Raw genomic sequence first — 21,320 nt, forward strand, 5'->3', positions numbered from 1 at the left:
AAACCTGTCATGAGACTCTCAGGTTTCAATAAAAAAAGGGGGAGGGCGGGGCGCAAGGCCCCAATCCTGAAACTGCTTCTGCACGTGCTTGACTTCAGGAGTGTGAGCAGCAGTCCCACGCACTTCCAGCAAAGGTAAAGTTACGCAGGTGCATCAGCGTGTGTGTGTATAGGCAGAATCAGGACTTAAGTTTCTAACCCTTGGGGTGGCACAGAAAAGCTTCAGCATAGGGCCCAAGTCTGCCGCGCCCCCGCCCCGGCGTCTGAAATAGCCGCCCGGAGACTCAGAGCCGCCGTCCAAGGGCGGATAAAATGGGGGATGCGCGCGCGGTGACCTGGCAGCGGTTCGTTTCCGTTGAGAGCGAACTACAACTCCCAGCCTGCCCCGCGCCCGCGCATGCTCCTTACAGCGATCGGCTGGCGAGGCTGGGCCGCTGCGGGGCCGGGGCTCGGCCCGTGCCGCGGAGGAGAAGGCGCCGGTTCGGGGGTAACCGAGGGGTGAGCCGAGCCACCGCTGCGCCGGCGCGGGAGGGCGCGGAGCCGACCCTCCCTGCGGCCCGGCCAGCTCGCGGTGGTGGCGGCGCGCTCACCCCTCCTGGAGCCAGAGCCGGGCCCGGGGGCTGCCGCGAGACCGGCGCAGCTGGATAAAGTGGCCACCCGCCTCCTGTTAGTCGCTGTGGCAGAGCCGGGCTTCCCCGATGAGAAGGTCTGCACAGTAGCAATTAGACTTCCAAGGGCTGGTGGGTTGGTGCACTTCTGACCATTTCCTTCTAGTCTTTTTAAAAACAACCAGATCGAATTTAGCTCGAAGTTCAGGTTTTTATAAAAGAACTTTTATAAAAAAAAAATAATAATTTTTTAAATAAAAAAAATCAAAAGAAATTGTCCTTGGAGGGGGGAAAAAATTGCAGAGATTTTGATCAAATAAATACTTCACCGAACATTGCAGTGTTTTGCTGATGCTGTTTTAAAGTGGAGAACCAGCTTTCACTTTTCTTTTTGCCTTTCTATTTCAAGCTGGCCAAAAGGTCGCATGTCTTTCTCTCTTGTGCAGACTTCACAACAGCGATTCATGTTTTGTCATCACCAGCAGAGGAAGGATGGTCCAGCATTCAATCCATTTGGCCCTAGCCTAGAATTTAGGACCCTTGGGTTCAAATCCTTTTTCTGTCACAGACTTACTGTGTGACCTTGCGCAAATCATTTAGTCTCTTTGTAGGAACATTGTACATCCCTATATGTCAGGGTTTTTTTTAAATAGATGAAAAAGACTGTGAGGTGCTCAGATAATATAGTAGTGGTTCCATATAAGTACCTAACAGATTAGTGCACTGTGCTTTATTTGGGGCTGTATCTTAATTCCATTGGGAAATTGCAGCTAGTACAATTTACAGCAGTTTACTTGTATTTCACAGTGAGCTGCTACCAGTGCTTTGTGATCTGCACTGCCTGCTTTTGGGAATTGACCTACACAGCCCTAAATGGCCTGCACTTTTTCTGCCTTGAGAGATCACCTCTCACCTTGTGTAATACTGCTGTAGTTGAGAACTGGAAGTTCTGGAGGTGGCGCTCCCTTGCTATATGTAAAAGAGAGGGCTACGAAGCGTCATGTATTTCGTGTTGCAGTCATGCTTTTGGCAGGCATGCCATGCATTCCCACATCTTACCTGAAATGTCATTTGTTTAGGTGTGCTGTGGGAAGGCGACAGGCATTTGACTGCAGTTTTGTATTTTGGTACCTGCAGTGCCTGTGGACTAGTGACCAAATTGCCTTCTTTCTTGCTGTTCCTTCTGTTTGACCAGGGCCAGGAATGAGCAGCTGGAGGAGGAGGTGCCGCAGCAGCAGCAAAGGTGAGGCCTAATACTGGCCCCTGGCTTCCCAGCGGTTCCCCACCCCCACACCAGACTCCCACCCAGCTACAGTATCCCTTGCTCCCCCTGAGCATCAACACCCTCGGTCTCCAAATCCTAGTAGCATTTGTTTTCCAGCAGCCCCAACATCCACCCACCTAGCTTCCTATTCTGGTTCCTCCATTGGTACCCAGCTATACACCAGCCACCTTCCAGTGAGCCCTCCTTACCAGCCAGAACTGCCACTTTACAGTGCTAAAACTTGCATCGCTCAGGAGAGTGTGTTTTCACACCCCTGGGTGAAGAAATTTTCAGCGCTGTAAGTGGCAGTGTAGACAAGGCCTTTGTTCATATGATGGTATTCTTAGTATAGTCATTTTTACTGTTTCACCTGCATGGATTCTGCAAGTGGTTCCACATGGGTGAGAGAAATTTTCTAGGAATAGGAAACTCTTATAGTTTAAAAAAAATTGAGGGGGTAGGCTGTTATGGTACCTGACAACATATTTCTCTCTCTCTCTCTCTCTCTCTTTTTTTTTTTAAATATATTGACCCTATTTCAAATTGACAACATTTCTGTGTGCATCACAACTGCCCTGTAAGTTAGGGAAGCACTTAGGCTGCTGTGGGTCGGGCGGACTGCAGTGGGGCCCCATTCGTGCGGGGAGGGAGGGGAGGAAGGACAAGGAAGCTGGTTCGGTGGTAACCGGCCTGGGCCAGCACTCCAGTGTGGGGTGATGGTGCTGCTCACTTCACTGTTGTAGATTTATAGCTAGCTTACTATGCTTGTTATGAATAGTGCCGTGCAAGAGACAGGAAAACTTGCCTTCACCAAGAATCTTCAGATTTAGTTGAGCAAGGCAAATTAAATACTTTTGATGCCTGTTTTGTTTGTTATTTATGTTACAGAAGTTACAGGGAGTATAAAATGGGGTATAAATTTAACTCTTGCTCATGTGCAGCCTGTGTGCAGTCGTCTTCCTGATTTATCACATGAAAAGGAAGAATTATTGGGGTCGCCTAGCTATTGCAGGCAGTGGAATAAGAGATTTTAATCTCAGGGTCATGGGTTTCACTTAGCTCATAAGATATTTAGGGTAGGGATCATGAGTTTTTTCATGTGTCTTCTGTGAAGTACTCAATATGCCTGTAAAATAATGAAGAACAATAATCATCATAGTGGATGGTTACTCAGCTACTATTGTAGCTGTGATTTAATGCAACTCTACTATTTTGTTGGTGAGCAAGGTTTTCTAAACACACTTTTTGCTGTTTATAAATGTTTGTATTAATAACAAACCTTTTGTTTTCATAAACAAGGTTCTTTGCACCATAAAGTAAATATTTACAACTTTTCCCCATAGATTCTTTTCCTTCAGAGTAAGTAAGGAAGAACAATGGGAGTTCAAGGACTTTGGAAACTGCTTGAATGCTCTGGAAGACCTATAAACCCAGAAACTTTGGAAGGAAAAATTCTTGCTGTTGGTATCCTTAAAACCTTGAGTTGACATACTGTTGCTGAAACATGCTGGTCCATCTGTTCCATTGTGAAAAATGCAGAAATATCCCGAATTGACCTTACCAAAACAATCTATTAGGACTAGGCATAGTACAGGTATAGACCCTGTGAGTTTGACAGATGAAATCTTATGATTGGAAAGATCAAGTGGCAAGGAGTTCTTTAACTGGTTTGGTCTTTATATCTTACACACAAATGTAGAATGAAATATTCCAGTAAAGGGTATGCTAATCTGAAAAGCTGAAAGGGACTGAATTCATTCTGTATGTAGGGTTTCACTTTTGGTTCATGCCAAAATAGGATGAGGTGGAATGCTGCATCTGATTGACTCTAGCTCTGTTTCTGAAGTTTTTCTACACATTAAAGTGCAGTCTGTTAATAAAAGGCTTTTCAGTGTTATCAAAGGCACATTCTAATCCTCTGTATTTAAGACATGGTTCAGACTGAAATGAGTTACACTACAGTTTAGCCAGATGGTGCAGAGAGGAATTTCAAAACCTTGCATTAGTTCAGGAAGAGACATAGGCTAGGTTTTTTTTAAAAAACTCATTTATAACATGGTGTGGTCTGGCCTACCTGGCTGACCAAACCAGTATAACTTAGTTTGGATATGGCTGTGTTATTAAAAAAATAAATAAATAGATAAATGCTATATAAACCATTTATATCACACTCATCATCTGAGCATCAACGCATGGTTGCAAAGCATATTTGTTTCAGCATTCTAAATGGGGCCAAGGGGAGTGGGATTCTATAACAGTTTTGCTTAGGACAGATATACTGGCTGAAAATTTATCAGAGCATGCATAGGACACCTCTTTGGCAAATGACAGTGTATTTTTTGGAACAAAAATGAACCCTTGCCAAAATTCTGTGTATTTTATTTTTATTACCCTATATATGGCATTTGAAACTAACCACTAATCTAGTTAGTTATCTTCATGGTTTGACTTCAAGGATTACTTGTAAAAATGTAGGAATCAAAGGATGATAAATAAGAACAAACAATAATTAAACGTGTGCCTTTATAGTTACAGATTCCTTCCACAAACAAATGACAGGTTGTAGGAGTCTGTATTTCATAAGCTCATCTGATGTCTGCAGTACTGACAGTCATTTGAACTAGAATACAAAGAAAGTGAAAACTAATGCCTATCTTCTGGGTCAGGAAAAATCAGTTCAAATCATCTTGTTAACATGGATGAAAGCTGGGAAGCTATTACAATTCATTCACTTACAGGAGGAATGAGGGTTGTTGTATTGGCTGCAGAGTGACTCCATTGCTGCTCTTCGGCTTGGGTATGGTGTTAAATATTCCTTCCTCTCCCATCTTCACTGGTCCTTGGAGGATCAACTGGCCTTTTGTATACAAACCTAGCTACTTGGGCTTGGAACAATAGACAAGATTTAGACCTAAATAAATTTAATATAGTTTGTTCATTGCATGGTTAACATTATGAAATGTGCTTGTAAGACTATACATTTTTTTTCTCTTAACTGTCCTTCAAGATATTAGCATTTGGTTGAATCAAGCAGTAAAAGGAGCAAGGGACCGCCATGGTAACACCATACAAAATGCTCACCTACTCACTTTGTTCCATCGACTCTGCAAGTTGTTATTTTTTCGAATCCGGCCTGTCTTTGTTTTTGATGGGGAGGCACCACTACTGAAGAGGCAAACTTTGGTTTGTACTTTTTTTGAGTAATTTTATGTTCTTTCCAGTGCTAAATAAGATGGAGATTTGTCAATATGAAAGTTTATAGAGTAGGTGCCCAGTCCTGCATCTTTGTAGTGAATGGCAATTCTGCCACTAATGTCAGTGAGAGCAGAATTGGGCCTTAAATCAGCTACAGTAAGTGCAGGAACAAAGGCTCCTCTTATACATTGTTTCTGCATGAACATATGCATAATTATAGTCTAAAGATCAGATTATGATGTTTAATTACTGTGCTCATGCAAATGAATTGATATATTTAAACCCATCTGAAAAATTCTGGTTTCTCACTGGTCTGGGCATGTGTACTTTTCAATGGGTGAGTAAAATCTATAATTACCACAATGACTTTTGATGATAAACTAAATGGTGAGCAAGTAGATTTTGTGCCTGGGTTGGTATTTTCATCTCAAGTTTACAAAGATAATTTACATGGTGAATCACTGCTATGGTTAGTTCTACAGAAGTGTGCAGAAGTCTCATTAAGATTGGGGGTCCTATGTGCTAGGTACTGTGCAGGCCAAATCAATGATTGGGGAACTGACATTGTGTGGTGGACCTTGTCCCTTCATGGAGTCTCTATTAATTTAATGGAGCAGATTGATACCCCTGGAGATTGAAGTTAATGGGGCCTGATAGAGGGGGTTGTCTGAACAGAATCAGTTGCGGGACTAAACCCTAAATTAAGACAAGACACAACAAGTTTGTGTGCAAAGAGGAAGTAGGAGAGGAAGAATGAAGAGAGCAGTGCCAGGGAAGTGTGCAGACTAACTGTGTACAGTTTACAAGGTGATTTAAAAAAAATAATCAGACATTAAGCATGACAAGAATCCACCATTCTTCTCAATTGTTTAAGTGAAGTACACTATGCATTAGAAGTCAGTTATAATTTCACAGGTACCTATATAATGAACATGGGCTAACCCACCAGTTTAGTAGTGGATGACTTTCATTTCATAATGCTTTCCTGTTTTAATACCTTTGCAATTTTGGAAAAAAATGCCCTATAAAGATTGGAACTTATTTGTGATTGGGGTGAGGAATTATTTTAAAAAAATCTACTCATTCCAGCACATCTCTCTCAGGGAACAATGCTTGCCATGTCCCACAGTGTTTCTTCTGAAGTGTAGCTTGGCAATTAGAAAACTGGATCATCCATCTGTTCTATTTTTATAAAATGATTAGTACTAAAGTTTTTTTTTTTTTTTTCTTCAAAGTACTGGTATTTAATTCAGATTAATTTAAACAAGGAAATGTGATACTATTTTGTGATTTGCCTCTCCTCTTTTTCTTAGAAAGCAGGAAATGTAAAAAAAAAACCTTTCAAAACCCAGGAAAACCCCTTCTGGGATGCTGTAGGTTCTGATCATAACAGATTTGTGATAACCATGAGGGAGGAGGAGAAGTCTAGAAGCTTCCAAGATACCCATTTTAAAACTGGAAGTCAATGAGGAAAGATTGCAGGATTGGGCTCTTTTATAGATAATCTAGTTTTTGATATTTATGCAGGCATGATATGGAAAGCTCATGTCCATTAATATGAGAACTATTCTATTTTTATACAAAAAATCTGTCACCTACAGTGTCTCAATTTACAGCTTATTATAAGAGTAATTCATCTGAAAAATATCTTCCATTAACAAGAAGTATCCTTTTAGTGAAATCTGATGTTACTCATTTAATGTTCGCAGGCTAAACGAAGACAAAGAAAAGAATTGGCAGCCAGTGACTCTAAGAAAACTACCGAAAAACTCTTGAAAACTTTCCTGAAAAGACAAGCTATCAAAACGGCTTTAACAGGCAAAAGGCAAGGGCAAAAGCATTATTTTCCTCTTGTTTCAGTGGCAGTTTTTGCTTAGATATTAATAACTCTTCCAACTTTTTCTTAAGCAATGAAGCACTGCCCAGTATTTCACAAGTTCGAAGAGAAGAAATTGATGATATGTATGTATTGTCTTCTTTACAAGAGGAAGAAAAAAAGAGGTAAGCAATGCTAAAACAAGTAGCTCAGTCTGATATGTGAAAATCCATATTGAAAGTTTTTAATGCTGTTTTTGAGAGTGTTCCTCTGTGGGATGCAAACTGTATTTACTTGCTGGATATTTCTAGTGGATATTTCTAGTAAAAGTCATGGACAGGTCACGGGCAATAAACAAAAATTCACGGAAGCCGTGACTTGTCCCTGACTTTTGCTAAAAACGTCCCTGACAAAAATCGAAGCCTTAAATCACCACTACTGGGTAACGAGATACACAGTCAAATCTGAACCAGGTCAGTTGTGACAGTTATTTGGAGGCCTCATTCTGATTCTTAGCATAGAAATAGCTACATTAAAAAACCAGCAACAGTGGCTAGGAGCTGAGGGGGGGGTCCCGCACTACTCTGCAGGGCTGGGAGCTGCTGGGGAGCTCGGGGATTCCCCTGCTGCCCGTGGCAGCTGGGCAGGTTGGGGGGCCCTGTTGCCGGTGGTGGCTGGTCTGCTGCGGTGCCCCAATGTCATGGAGGTCTCTGTGACCTCTCTGACAATCATGGCCCTAGTGATGATCTTTGTATCCCATCCAATTCCTCTGCATCTTTTCTGCTAGCCTGTATCTTTTTTTATTATACATTTCAGATTACTTAGTTTTCCTGTTCATGAGCAACCAGTAGGTTCATTCTATTTTGCTTATGAAAAAACCTTATTGGTACATATGTTTAAAAAACCCTACAGCTTTCTTTTTGTCTACCTTGCTTCCTTTTGTAATTTTAGTTCAGAAGACGAAGATGAAAAAGAGTGGGAAGAGAGAATGAGCCAAAAAAAAATATTGCAGGTAACTACATTTGAATAGCCCTGTAATTGTGAAAATTTTCAATCACTCACTTCAAATGAACAATATTAACAACAAGGACCAACAGATATACTGGTTGGGGTGTATAGAGGTACCAGATTTAATTTCTGGTGTCAAAATAGGATTGCCTGCCTAAGGGACCAATAACTTTTTTAAAATGTCTGCTATCTTGCTAATCCCAAAATGTAGAAATTAGTGCTATCTCCTGGTGGAGAGCTGGAGACTCAATTTCCCAGTGTTACATAGTATTTCTTTCTAAGGTGGTGATTCATGAAATATTGGACCATTTAGAGAAAAAATACATTTTTGTTACTGAAAGTTAACTATGGAAAACTTAAGACATTAATATATGTATGTTTTCCGTCGTTCTTGCTCTCAATAAACTATGAGAGGATGTTGGGAGTCCCTCCTGTCGAAATTCACAATTTATTCATTTCAAAAACTTTATCTCAGTTGGGCCTCTTCTTTTATCATTATGTCCCTTTGTTTGTCCAATTCCTGTTGTCTCTGCTCCTCCCTTTGGCTCTCATTCCAACTTTTGTCTTTGTCCCTGCAACAATTGCTGTCCCTACAACTGGAAGTCTTTCAGCACATGCGCTCTCTTCAAGCATTTCGTCGTCCCTTCTTCTCTTCATTGAATACTTATAAACCCTCACTTTTGCAACCATGTTTTAAAAGTCTATACTTTGTGACCTGCTAGGGTTAAAAACACCATGGCACAGCAATAAAAATACTTTCAGGATAGGTAAACTTTTTTCAAATGACATTGCGATTAATGGCACTGTTAAACAATAGAATAACAATGGAAATTTATTAAATATTTGTGGAGGTTTTCTACATTTTTCAAATGCATCAATTTCAATTACAACATAGAATACAAAGTGTGCAGTGTTCACTTTATTTTTTATTACAAATATTTGCACTTGAAAAAATGATAAAAAATAGCATTTTAATTCACCTCATACAAGTTCTGTAGTGCATTCTCTTGATCGTGAAAATGTAATTTACAAATGTAGTGTTTATGGTTACATAACTGCACCCAAAAAACAAAACAATGTAAAACTTTAGAGCCTACAAGTCCACTCGGTCCTATTTCTTGTTCAGCCAATCGCTAAGAGAAACAAGTTTGTTTACATTTATCGGAGATAATGCTGCCCACTTCTTAATTACAATGACACTTGAAAGTGAGAACAAGCATTCGCATGGTACTGTTGTAGCTGGTGTTGCAAGATATTTACATGCCAGATGCACCAAAGATTCATATGCCTCTTCATGCTTCAGCCATCATTCAGCTTCCATGCTGATGATGCTCACTTAACAAAAAAAAAAAAAAAAAAAAAAAAAAAATTTGTTAATTAAATTTGTGACCGAACTCTTTGGAGGGAGAATTGTATGTCTCCTGCTCTGTTTTGTCTGCATTCTGCTATATATTTCACATTATAGCAGTCTCTGATGGTGATCCAGCACATGTTGTTCGTTTTAAGAACACTTCCACTGCAAATCTGACAAAATGCAAAGAAGGTACCAATGTGAGATTTCTAAAGATAGCTACAGCATGCGACCCAAGATTTAAGAATCTGAAGTGCCTTCCAAAATCTGAGAAGGATGAGGTGTGGAGCATGCTTTCAGAAGTCTTAAAAGAGCAACACTATAATGTGGAAACTACAGAACCCAAACAGAAAATCAACCTTCTGCTGGTGGCATCTGAATCAGATGATGAAAATGAACGTCAGTCTGCACTGCCTTAGATTGTTGTCGAGCGGAACCCGTCTTCAGCATGAACGCCTATCCTCTGGAATGGTGATTGAAGCATGAAGGAACATATGAATCTTCAGCACATCTGGCATGTAAATATCTTGCTATTTGAAAATGTATAAAACATCCAAAAATATTTAACTAAATGGTATTCCATTATTGTTTAACAGCCCGATTAATCGCATGATTAATGTTTTTAACTGTTTGACAGCCCTAAATAAAAGCCTCGTTGTACTAACTTCTGCTTTTGAGAGATTAAATACTGTATTTGACTTTCCATTTGATTATGAGTGACTCTATGTATGTTTGTTGCCTTGGTCATATGAAATCAGTGTTTGTAAGTTCTCTTTCACTACTTACAGGAAGAATTCTTTGACAATCCTCATTCTGTAGACATTGAATCAGAAGACTTCAGCAGTCTGCCTCCAGAAGTGAAACATGAAATCCTAACAGACATAAAGGAGTTTACAAAGCGACGAACATTATTTGAGACCATGCCAGAGGTAAAATTTAAAAAATCTGTCAGCTTTTTTTAAAGCCAGTAGGATAGAGTCTGCTGCCATTAGCGCCGATGAAGACTGCATTAGTATCTCACATCAAAAAATCCTTGATGTGCTATGTCAGAAAAGTGACTGCACAGAAATGTCAGGGTCATGGTTCTCAACAAACTTGCTTTCTATATGTATTCAGAGTTGTTGTTTCTGACTTCTGATAGAATTGCGGAGCCAAGATTGCTTTATAATTTGCCCACTCTTGCATTGTGGCTCATGCCTCACCACCAAAATTATTCTGTAATTGGAATTTAGTGAATCTTATTATTTATGATAAGTCAGGCAGAAAGAAAACAACTTCACTTCCAGATTCCAAATTGCATGCAGAGCTGGTAGCTGGGAAATCATTTTTTTATTTGTAAACTAAGCAAATGTATAAAAAGTCATTTAAGAGACAACTGGAACCCTGCAGTGCCATTTTTAGAATAATTTTTGAGAGCACAACTATGTTTTAAAGCGTAATAGGACTGTTTAGATGGCAGGTGGCATTGAAACCTGCCAGGATAGATGTTGTAATAGGCAACCACATTTAAATCACCCCAATGTGGGTTCCATTATAATTTTATTTGCTCTTGAGTTATGGACCATCTCTTTTAAATGACTAATTTTTGCTGGTCATGTAAGAGAGGTATCAGTGTATTTAACAATGTTCCTAAAACTTTTTAAATAATAGTATTAAACAATGTCACAGTTCCAGGGCAACTGTATCTCCCTTCAGTGGTACAGCTTCCAGCTGACTGACTGCTTTCAGCTCCCCAGCTGTTACCATTCTGGGGTGAGGCCTGCATCTCTCTCCCTTCTGACCTTGGTATTCCCAAGCTGCACAGTTCCCAGCCTTCACTGTCTATTTCCCAGCACAGACAGGTTGCCTGAGGACATCTGCTTGGTTTCTCTTCAGAGACTGATAACATATAACTGTTGACAATCACTCTTATCAGGTAGCACATCCTGTGCAAGTCTATTTTATTCTTAAAGTAAAATATAGTAAAACAAACAAAAAAAACCCTATAAGCTTGTGATTAAGCTTACCAGAATTAACTGCAACCTTAACCTAGATTCTGTCAGGCCCAGTCCTTGGAACCCTATCCTCCAGGGGGGTTCATAATAGAGGAAGTATATTTAGCACCCCTCTCCCTCATGAGAGAAGGTATTTGCTACAGTAACACATACACAGTTGCATTTTTAATAGGGTGTACATCAAAGGTGTTACCACTAATTTGATAAATGTTATTAATTAAGTTAAAGTTTTTAACTTCATTCCATAAGGTTCAGGATTTTACAGAATATTGTCAGTCTGTCACACTAATTAACCTATTTTTATCCTGTGTTAATGTGTCAGTCCCTTGTGTCATTGCAGTCAGTAACAGAAAAATGTCCTGTGTCAGAAAGTGATGAGATGTAGAGAAACTGATACCTATTTTATTTTTGTAACACCGCCGTTTCCTCCAGAGCCCAATGAATACATTTGCCTCAAAAATTCAGCAGTTGCATTTTATTTAAATAGTGTGGCTCATTTCATGTTTAATTTGTTTGTTTTAAGGAGTCCAATGACTTCTCACAATACCAACTCAAGGGTTTGCTTAAAAAAAACAACCTCAATCGATACATAGAAAATGTGGAAAAAGAGATGAGTCAGCAGGACTCAGGCCAAATCCAAACCCAATATGAAAATGAGGGGGGCTTCATGAAAGAAGTGGAAAGCAAGAGGGTAGTCTCTGAAGATACTTCTCACTACATTCTGATAAAAGGTATTGTAATGTTATCTCTTCACATCCTGAAATTTCTCACTGGGTGTGGGCACTCTGTATTGCTGTTGGTCTTCTATATACTGATGAGAAATATGAGTTTCATGTACAGAAACATAGACAGTGAGAGCTTTTTTAACCGGCATACAGGGGGAACGGGGGGTGCCGGTAAATTTAAAATGCCAGTTAGCTCAGAGGGAGGGGTTTGGAGTGCGGGGTGGGTGTGCGGGCCAGGGGAATAGGAAGGGCTGCGGAGCGTGGACCCTGGGATGGGGGTTGGGACGTGGAAGGTGGCTTGGGGTGCTGGATGTGGGGGTGCTCACATCCGGCAGCTTCCCACAAGTAGCTCCCCGTCCCTGCTGCTCCTGGTGGAGGCACAGCCAGGTGGCTTTGTAAGCAGGCACGCTGCCTCTGTCTGCCAGTGCTACTCCCGTACCTCCCATTGGCTGCAGTTCCTGGCCAATGGGCTGGGAGCCCCCAAGTCAGCACTTGAGGAGGAGGGACGGAGGTAGCATGCCTGCAGAGCTCCCTGGCTGCGCCTCCGCCAGCAACAGCCGGGACAGGGAGCCACCAGAGGTAAGCGCCCCCTCCATCTGGCACCCTGAGCCCCTCCTGTGCTCCAACCCCCTGCCCCAAGCTCCCTCCTGGACCCAAACTCTGACTCCCAGAGCGCGCCCCACAGCCCCACCCATGCCCCAGCTCCCTGTCGGCCCTGCACCAACCGCACTATAAACCATACTTTCAGTGCAGATCTGAAATGTCGGTTTATAGAGCTTGCCAATTGGTCAAGTGCCGAATAAAAGAGTTTACTGTTGTTGATACTTTCAGTATAATGAACTATAACGCTAACTTAATTATTAAATTGCAGAGAAATAGAGTAATAAGACTTGATTATCAACCACCAACTTCTTAGGATTTTAAGTCTAATTCATTATAGAAGAAAAGGAATATATAAACAGTTATATATGAAGAAACTTAGCAGTCTTTTTCTTTTTCAGGTATTCAAGTAAAGGAAGCCACCAGTACGCACTTAGAAACTCTTTCAGTTGGGCATTCCACAGGACCTGAATATAACATACCTGATAAAATACATAATGAAATGAATGCTAATACCAAGCCACCTTCACCTGAAAAGTTAAAGACAGAGAAGGCTAGCAATGTAGCTGGAGCACCACCTTCTCCCAGAACTTTGCTTGCTATACAGGCAGCTATGTTAGAAAGCAGCTCAGAAGAGGAGCCAGAGGATGAAGATAAAAGGAAGCTGAATTTGGACCAAGCCACTCTCTGTCCCAGTACAGTTGAAAGCAATGTATCACCAAGAACACTACAGGTTATTCAGCAAGCTTTAAGTGGTGGTGATGATGATGTGAGAGCAGTTATTACCGCTAGTGCTGATAGAACACAAATGGAAATGTCAGGGGTGAAGGATCTTATTAGTAGCTCAGATGAGGTTTCTAAAATTAAGGATGGAAAAGAGTCGCTACTTTTACCTACAGATCTTTCAACAAACACCGTCCTTATGCAAGATGGTGAATCAGACCAAAAACATACGTCAGATTTTTTTTTAATCCCTGTATCTAAAGGTGTGTGCACACCTTGTGTTAAAAATGATTCCTCTGTTGAAATCATTAGAATAGATAAAGAACAGACAGAAGACGAACAAGAGTACACTTCAAAAATGGACTCAAGATCTCTGCAAGAAAGTATGGATATTTCCATGCAGAAACCAATAAGTTCCACAACAAAGACCACTTCAGTAGCTATGATTCATTCAGAAACTACAGAAATTTCCAACAATGTGGAATATGAAAATGTAGAGTGTGTTTTTCCAGAAGCAGAAAAGAATGCTCCTGAGCTACAGCATCCACTTTCAGTCACTCCAGAAATAGCAAATCCTAATGAGGCAAGAGTACAAAGGAAATCACATTCTGAAGAGAGTGATTCAGATGGTATGTGCAGCATGATGTTTTTTTCCATATTTGATTGTGGTAGCCAAGGCCCCAGTCAGGATTTAGAGCCCCATTGTGCTAATTGCTGAACAGATACACAGGAAGACCAGATTCCCTACCCTGAAGAGTTCACAGTCTACTGACATGACCCTTGCATTTACCTCTGCTAATAGAGACAAAGACATATTTTAAAAGCTTTTATGTATGTTTTTTTTTTTTAAATTTGGCCCAATGACAAATATATAATCTCTTGTAGACAGGAAGAAGTGCTTCCTTTTTTTAAAAAAAAAAAAAAAATTTTGATTACAAAGTAGTTTTTAATATGGGATTTTTATTATACTTTAATTGTAGGGGGAAGTACTTTTATTAGATTGTAAATTTGAAATGAGAGGATTTGATTCAAATGATTTCTTATTCTCTGTCACAAATCAATATTTTCCTGAAGAGGGACTGACGGTTGCTCTAATTATGATGAGCCTCATTTCAGAGATCATTCCCAAATTTGTCTTGTTTTGATACTGGTTTATAAATCAGAAGAACTTACCAATACTACGCTTAATATTCCAACAGATTTCAGTCTTTCTGATTTGTCAAAGAGAAATTAATCATTTGGAAATTTCTCTTGACAAAAATCTAGCAACAGCAATGTAGCAAAGCACAGTAGCCGTGACAGAACTGTTCATATAAAAGTGTTCTGTATAAAGAATAATACCCAGATCATCCTTTGTATTTGATTGTGATCTTGCAAGAGTTAAGTAGCCATTTGACTAACACAATGTATTTAGGTATCCAAATGTTATATTCATTTTAAAAAGTACATGTTATAAACTGTTAATAAGTGGGTAATCTAGGATTTGCCAGAACTTGGACAAATACGATTTATTTTTTCTAAGATTGAAATCATCCAATGGTTTGACACGATCATCTTAGTTCCTGGGAAAAGAGATGAGGGTCCATAAACACTTTGTCTCCTTATATAGAAATAATAGATCTTAGGCTCAGTAATAACTTAATTTGTCAGGGAAGAACACTTCTGTCCCATATCCAAGTCTGATTTTGTATTAGAACCTCAAATTTGATGTATTCTTAGTTTGCTCAGTAAATCTGGGACCATATAAATACATCTTATCTTGATAATTAACTGATTTCCTCCTATTTTAATATAAAACTTTCTCTGATCCTCCGGGAACAAAAAACTGACTAATAGCTTACGTCAGCTGTCAATTGATATCTTAACATTTTGACCAATGATTCAATTCAATGGCAAAAAAATCTATATTCACGCAGTGTTAATGTTGATTGGTGGTATGTTGTGCCTTTGCAGAATGCTGAGTTGAGCAAAACTCCAACATCTGAAAACCAGGAACTGCAGAGTTAAGGCTGCACATGCATATTTAACTCTGCCCTCTTTCAGCAAATCCCCCCTGTTAACACAAATACCTTTACTCTGCCAACGCCACAGTTCCCGAAATATGTAAGCTGTTCACCTTCTTTTACAATGCACTCGTTCTCTCTCACCCACAGGATTCCATCTAACACTATGCGGGGGAGGGAAAGGCAGTTGACCATGCCACGTTCCCTTTGTTCTCCTGGCATTAGTCAATTGGAATTATTTGCATACGCTCCAGGCACAGTCAGTGTGTTAGGTGTATTTGCACTAAATGGTGGAGGCAGCAGTTGGGTCTGCTAAGTAATGTGTGTTTGTGACATATGGACATGTGTGACAGGGCAATGATTAGGATATGAGGAGATCTATGTTTTGCACACTGAGGTGTGAGTGCTAAGGGAAGAGCTGCACGTGTACCTTCAGGATGCAGTATGCATCATTTCTGTGCAGAATTGTGTATATGTTGTGTAATTAGCAGGGCACAGAAGTATTATTACAAAGGGCATTGTCAGCAACGAGGGGGAACATGAGGATTCTAACACTTAAATGATGGTTACATGAAAGTGAGATTGTATCCTGTGAGTAAGTGTAAGAGAGCTGTAAAATGCTGTGAAGTGGTCCTTAAATTTTACATGTTCTTCTCTCTGAGGAGATGGTTAAGTGTATGAGTGGACACCAGGAACCTCCTGAACCCTAGTGCCAAGGGCCACTGTAAGTATGTGCTACGTGCATAGTGAGGCACTGCTCAAAGAGGGTAGAAGGAAGGTGGTGTGGGCAATCTTTCCCCCTCTCTTTTTGCGCTTTAATAGTGGAACCCTATGGATGGAATGGGTTAAAAAAGGAGGTGAACAACTTCTACATTTTGGGAGCTGTGGGATTGGCAGGTTGTGTTAACAGGCCATATTGGGCATTGATGAAAGAGGACCAAGTTAAGTATGCATGAGCATTTCCCAGTTTTCAGACATTTGAGTTTCGCTAAACTGTGTGTTCTGCAAGAGGACAACATATCACCAGCAGCCTTAACTCTGCATTAATGTAGTTTTTTTTGCCATTGAATTGCCTCAGTTTTTGAACAGGAAATGATGTTGATAGGAGTTAGTAGTCATTTAGGTAGATGAATAGATCATGTCCTACAGTTAGCATATTGAGACAGCTGCAATCCTCCCTATGCCTGCCCTCCCGCCACTTCTCACCAGTCCTGCTTCAGCATCCCTCCCCAACTATTCCCCTGACTCATTCAGTGCTTTCCTCCATCCAACCTGTCCCCCTCCCCACTACTGTATCCAAGCCTTCCCACCACAAGCAAGCATTTCTCTGAAGTCTTCACTCCCAGTTATAAAAACAGTTCTATTGCTATTTCTTCACCCTTCCTATAACCTGATTCCAATGCAGTGCCTAGAGCCAAGGAAAACTGTTTATAGTGGAATAGTGTTGGAGTGCAGGGAGGTGAGGGTGTGCTGGCAGAGCTGAGGGGTGCCAGGCCTCCCTTACCTGAGCTTCTAACCTTGCATCTCCTACCTCCCATCCCCATTTATTTCCTTCTGCATAAACCTCTTCTCCTGGCTGCAGCCTCAAACACCTCTGACCCCTATTCCCATTCTTCTTCCTCTCTCCCACTTCCCTCCTCTCCCAGGAAGCATTCACATGTCTTTGTTTTCCCATATACTTTGATTACATCCCCCCTCCCCCCAAATAAAATTGCCACTTGTGATTCACAAATTGTAGCAACCTACAGCCACTCGGTTCATATGTCCTTTTGTCTTAGGTGGGGGCTTGTGATATCCTTATCCTTAGTGATGTAAATTTAAGGGTGAGGTCACAGGATTTGAGAGGTCTGTGATTCATTCAGTCGTTAATTCCTAGCTCAGTCTAAGGGTATGTCTACACTACGAAATTAGGTCGAATTTATAGAAGTCGGTTTCTTAAAAATCGTTTTTATATATTCGAGTGTGTGTCCCCCCCACAGAAAATGCTCTAAGTGTATTAAGTGCATTAACTCGGCGGAGTGCTTCCACAGTACCGAGGCTAGCGTCGACTTCCGGAGTGTTGCACTGTGGGTAGCTATCCCACAGTTCCCGCAGTCTCCGCTGCCCACTGGAATTCTGGGTTGAGATCCCAATGCCTGATGGGGCTAAAACATTGTCGCGGGTGGTTCTGGGTGCATATCGTCAGGCCCCCATTCCCTCCCTCCCTCCCTCCGTGAAAGCAGCAGCAGCAGACAATTGTTTTGCGCCTTTTTTCTTGAGTTACCTGTGCAGACGCCATACCACGGCAAGCATGGAGCCCGCTCAGGTAACCGTTACCGTATGTCTCCTGGGTGCTGGCAGACGTGGTACTGCATTGCTACACAGCAGCAGCAACCCATTGCCTTGTGGCAGCAGACGGTGCAGTAGGACTGGTAGCTGTCATCGTCATGTCCGAGGTGCTCTTGGCCACATCGGCCAGGAGCGCCTGGGCAGACATGGGTGCAGGGACTACATGAGAAGTGACTTGACCAGGTCATTCTCTTTAGTCCTGCAGTCAGTCCTATTGAACCATCTTATGGTGAGCAGGCAGGCGATATGGATTGCTAGCAGTCCTACTGCACCATCTTCTGCCGAGTAGCCATGAGATGTGGATGGCTTGCAGTCCTTCTGCACCGTCTGCTGCCAGCCAAAGATGTAAAAGATAGATGGAGTGGATCAAAACAAGAAATAGACCAGATTGGTTTTGTACTCATTTGCTTCCCCCCCTCCCCCGTCTAGGGGACTCATTCCTCTAGGTCACACTGCAGTCACTCACAGAAAAGGTGCAGCGAGGTAAATCTAGCCATGTATCAATCAGAGGCCAGACCAACCTGCCTGTTCCAATAAGAACAATTACTTAGGTGCACCATTTCTTATTGGAACCCTCCGTGAAGTCCTGCCTGAAATATTCCTTGATGTAAAACCACCCCCTTTGTTGATTTTAGCTCCCTGTAAGCCAACCCTGTAAGCCGTGTCGTCAGTCGCCCCTCCCTCCATCAGAGCAACGGCAGACAATCGTTCCGCGTCTTTTTTCTGTGCGGACGCCATACCAAGGCAAGCATGGAGGTCGCTCAGCTCACTTTGGCAATTAGGAGCACATTAAACACCACATGCATTATCCAGCAGTATATGCAGCACCAGAACCTGGCAGAGTGCGCTGACGTCGCCTCCTCGCCCGGTATCGGTCACATGAGTGATCAGGACATGGAGACAGATTTCTCTGAAAGCATGGGCCCTGCCAATGCATGCATCGTGGTGCTAATGGGGCAGGTTCATGCTGTGGAACGCCGATTCTGGGCTCGGGAAATGAGCACAGACTGGTGGGACCGCATAGTGTTGCGAGTCTGGGACGATTCCCAGTGGCTGCGAAACTTTCGCATGCATAAGGGCACTTTCATGGAACTTTGTGACTTGCTTTCCCCTGCCCTGAAGAGCATGAATACCAAGATGAGAGCAGCCCTCACAGTTGAGAAGCGAGTGGCGATAGCCCTGTGGAAGCTTGCAACGCCAGACAGCTACCGGTCAGTCGGGAATCAATTTGGAGTGGGCAAATCTACTGTGGGGGCTGCTGTGATGCAAGTAGCCCACGCAATCAAAGATTTGCTGATATCAAGGGTAGTGACCCTGGGAAATGTGCAGGTCGTAGTGGATGGCTTTGCTGCAATGGGATTCCCTAACTGTGGTGGGGCCATAGACGGAACCCATATCCCTATCTTGGCACCGGAGCACCAAGCCGGCAAGTACATAAACCGCAAGGGGTACTTTTCAATAGTGCTGCGAGCTCTGGTGGATCACAAGGGATGTTTCACCAACATCAACGTGGGATGGCCAGGAAAGGTACATGACGCTCGCATCTTCAGGAACTCTGGTCTGTTTCAAAAGCTGCAAGAAGGGACTTTATTCCCAGACCAGAAAATAACCGTTGGGGATGTTGAAATGCCTATAGTTATCCTTGAGGACCCAGCCTACCCCTTAATGCCATGGCTCCTGAAGCCATACACAGGCAGCCTGGACAGTAGTCAGGAGCTGTTCAACTACAGGCTGAGCAAGTGCAGAATGGTGGTAGAATGTGCATTTGGACGTTTAAAGGCACGCTGGTGCAGTTTACTGACTTGCTTAGACCTCAGCGAAACCAATATTCCCACTGTTATTACTGCTTGCTGTGCGCTCCACAATATCTGTGAGAGTAAGGGGGAGATGTTTATGGCAGGGTGGGAGGTTGAAGCAAATCGCCTGGCTGCTGGTTACGTGCAGCCAGGCACCAGGGCGGTTAGAAGAGCACAGGAGGGCGCGGTACGCATCAGAGAAGCTTTGCAAACCAGTTTCATGACTGGCCAGGCTACGGTGTGAAAGTTCTGTTTGTTTCTGCTTGATGAAACCCCCCGCCCCTTGGTTCACTCTACTTCCCTGTAAGCTAACCACCATCACCGCTTGCAGAGGCAATAAAGTCATTGTTGTTTCACATTCATGCATTCTTTATTCATTCATCACACAAATAGGGGGATGACTACTAAGGTAGCCCAGGAGGGGTGGTGAAGGAGGGAAGGAAAATGCCACACAGCACTTTAAAAGTTTACAACTTTAAAATTTATTGAATGCCAGCCTTCTGTTTTTGGGGCAGTCCTCTGTGGTGGAGTGGCTGGTTGGCTGGAGACCCCCCCACCGCATTCTTGGGCATCTGAGTGAGGAGGCTATGGAACTTGGGGAGGAGGGCAGTTGGTTACACAGGGGCTGTAGTGGCAGTCTGTGCTCCAGCTGCCTTTGCTGCAGCTCAGCCATACACTGGAGCATACTGGTTTGATCCTCTAGCAGCCTCAGCATTGAATCCTGCCTCCTCTCATCACGCTGCTGCCACATTTGAGCTTCAGCCCTCTCTTCTACCCACCGCTTACTCTCTTCAGCCCGCCACTTACTCTCTTCAGCCCGCCACCTCTCCTTCCAATCATTTTGTGCTTTCCTGCACTCTGACATTATTTGCCTCTACGCATTCGTCTGTGCTCTGTCAGTGTCGGAGGACAGCATGAGCTTAGAGAACATTTCATCACGAGTGTGTTTTTTTTTTTCTTTCTAATCTTCACTTGCCGTGGCTAACAGCGGGGAACATTTCTGTTCAGCCACAGGCAAACAGCCCAGCAGGAACAGGCACCTCTGAATGTCCCCTTAAGAAAAGCACCCTATTTCAACCAGGTGACCATGAATTATATCACTGTCCTGAGGATAACACAGAGAGATAAAGAACAGATGTTGTTTCAACGCCAGCAAACATACACTGCAATGCTTTGTTCTACAATGATTCCTGAGTACCTGCTACTGGCCTGGAGTGGTAAAGTGTCCTACCATGGTGGATGGAATAAAGCTGCCCTCCCCAGAAACCTTTTGCAAAGGCTTTGGGAGTACATCCAGGAGAGCCGCAAATGCCAGGGCAAATTAATCATTAAACATGTTTGCTTTTAAACCATGTATAGTATTTTAAAAGGTACACTCACCAGAGCTCCCTTCTCCGCCTGGCGGGTCCGGGAGGCAGCCTTGGGTGGGTTCGGGGGGGTACTGGCTCCAGGTTCAGAGTGAGAAACAGTTCCTGGCTGTTGGGAAAACCGGTTTCTCTGCTTGCTTGCTGTGAGCTGTCTACAACCTCATCATCATCTTCCTCGTCCCCAAAACCTGCTTCCATGTTGCCTCCATCTCCATTGAAGGAGTCAAACACGGCTGTGGTAGTGGTGGCTGAACCCCCTAATATGGCATGCAGCTCATCATAGAAGCGGCATGTTTGGGGCTCTGACCCGGAGCGGCCGTTCGCCCCTCTGGTTTTCTGGTAGGCTTGCCTCAGCTTCAGCTTCACGCTTGCCTCAGTTTCACGCGGCACTGCTTCGGGTCCCTGTTATGGCCTCTGTCCTTCATGCCCTGGAAGATTTTGACAAAGGTTTTGGCATTTTGAAAACTGGAACGGAGTTCTGATAGCATGGGTTCCTCTCCCCACACAGCGATCAGATCCTGTACCTCCCGTTCAGTCCATGCT

General features: G+C 42.7%; 1 protein-coding gene across 2 annotated transcripts in view; it reads left to right on the top strand.

Annotated features, from left to right (window-relative positions):
- Positions 1 to 564: 564 nt before the first annotated feature.
- Positions 565 to 21,320, top strand: part of ERCC5 (ERCC excision repair 5, endonuclease) — a 36,762-nt gene continuing 16,006 nt past the window's right edge. The window contains exons 1-10 of one of the 2 annotated variants that reach the window (XM_074963304.1): positions 565 to 705; positions 1,803 to 1,850; positions 3,215 to 3,335; positions 4,879 to 5,054; positions 6,776 to 6,891; positions 6,975 to 7,067; positions 7,834 to 7,894; positions 10,030 to 10,170; positions 11,759 to 11,966; positions 12,962 to 13,912. In XM_074963304.1, the coding sequence (XP_074819405.1) occupies positions 3,248 to 3,335; positions 4,879 to 5,054; positions 6,776 to 6,891; positions 6,975 to 7,067; positions 7,834 to 7,894; positions 10,030 to 10,170; positions 11,759 to 11,966; positions 12,962 to 13,912 (1,834 nt within the window). In that variant the 5' untranslated portion in view covers positions 565 to 705; positions 1,803 to 1,850; positions 3,215 to 3,247. The remainder of the gene's footprint in view (positions 706 to 1,802; positions 1,851 to 3,214; positions 3,336 to 4,878; positions 5,055 to 6,775; positions 6,892 to 6,974; positions 7,068 to 7,833; positions 7,895 to 10,029; positions 10,171 to 11,758; positions 11,967 to 12,961; positions 13,913 to 21,320) is intronic. The other variant, XM_074963314.1, reaches the window with a different exon arrangement.

Source organism: Natator depressus, chromosome 1 (genome assembly GCF_965152275.1).
Source record: "Natator depressus isolate rNatDep1 chromosome 1, rNatDep2.hap1, whole genome shotgun sequence".
NCBI lineage: Eukaryota > Metazoa > Chordata > Testudines > Cheloniidae > Natator > Natator depressus.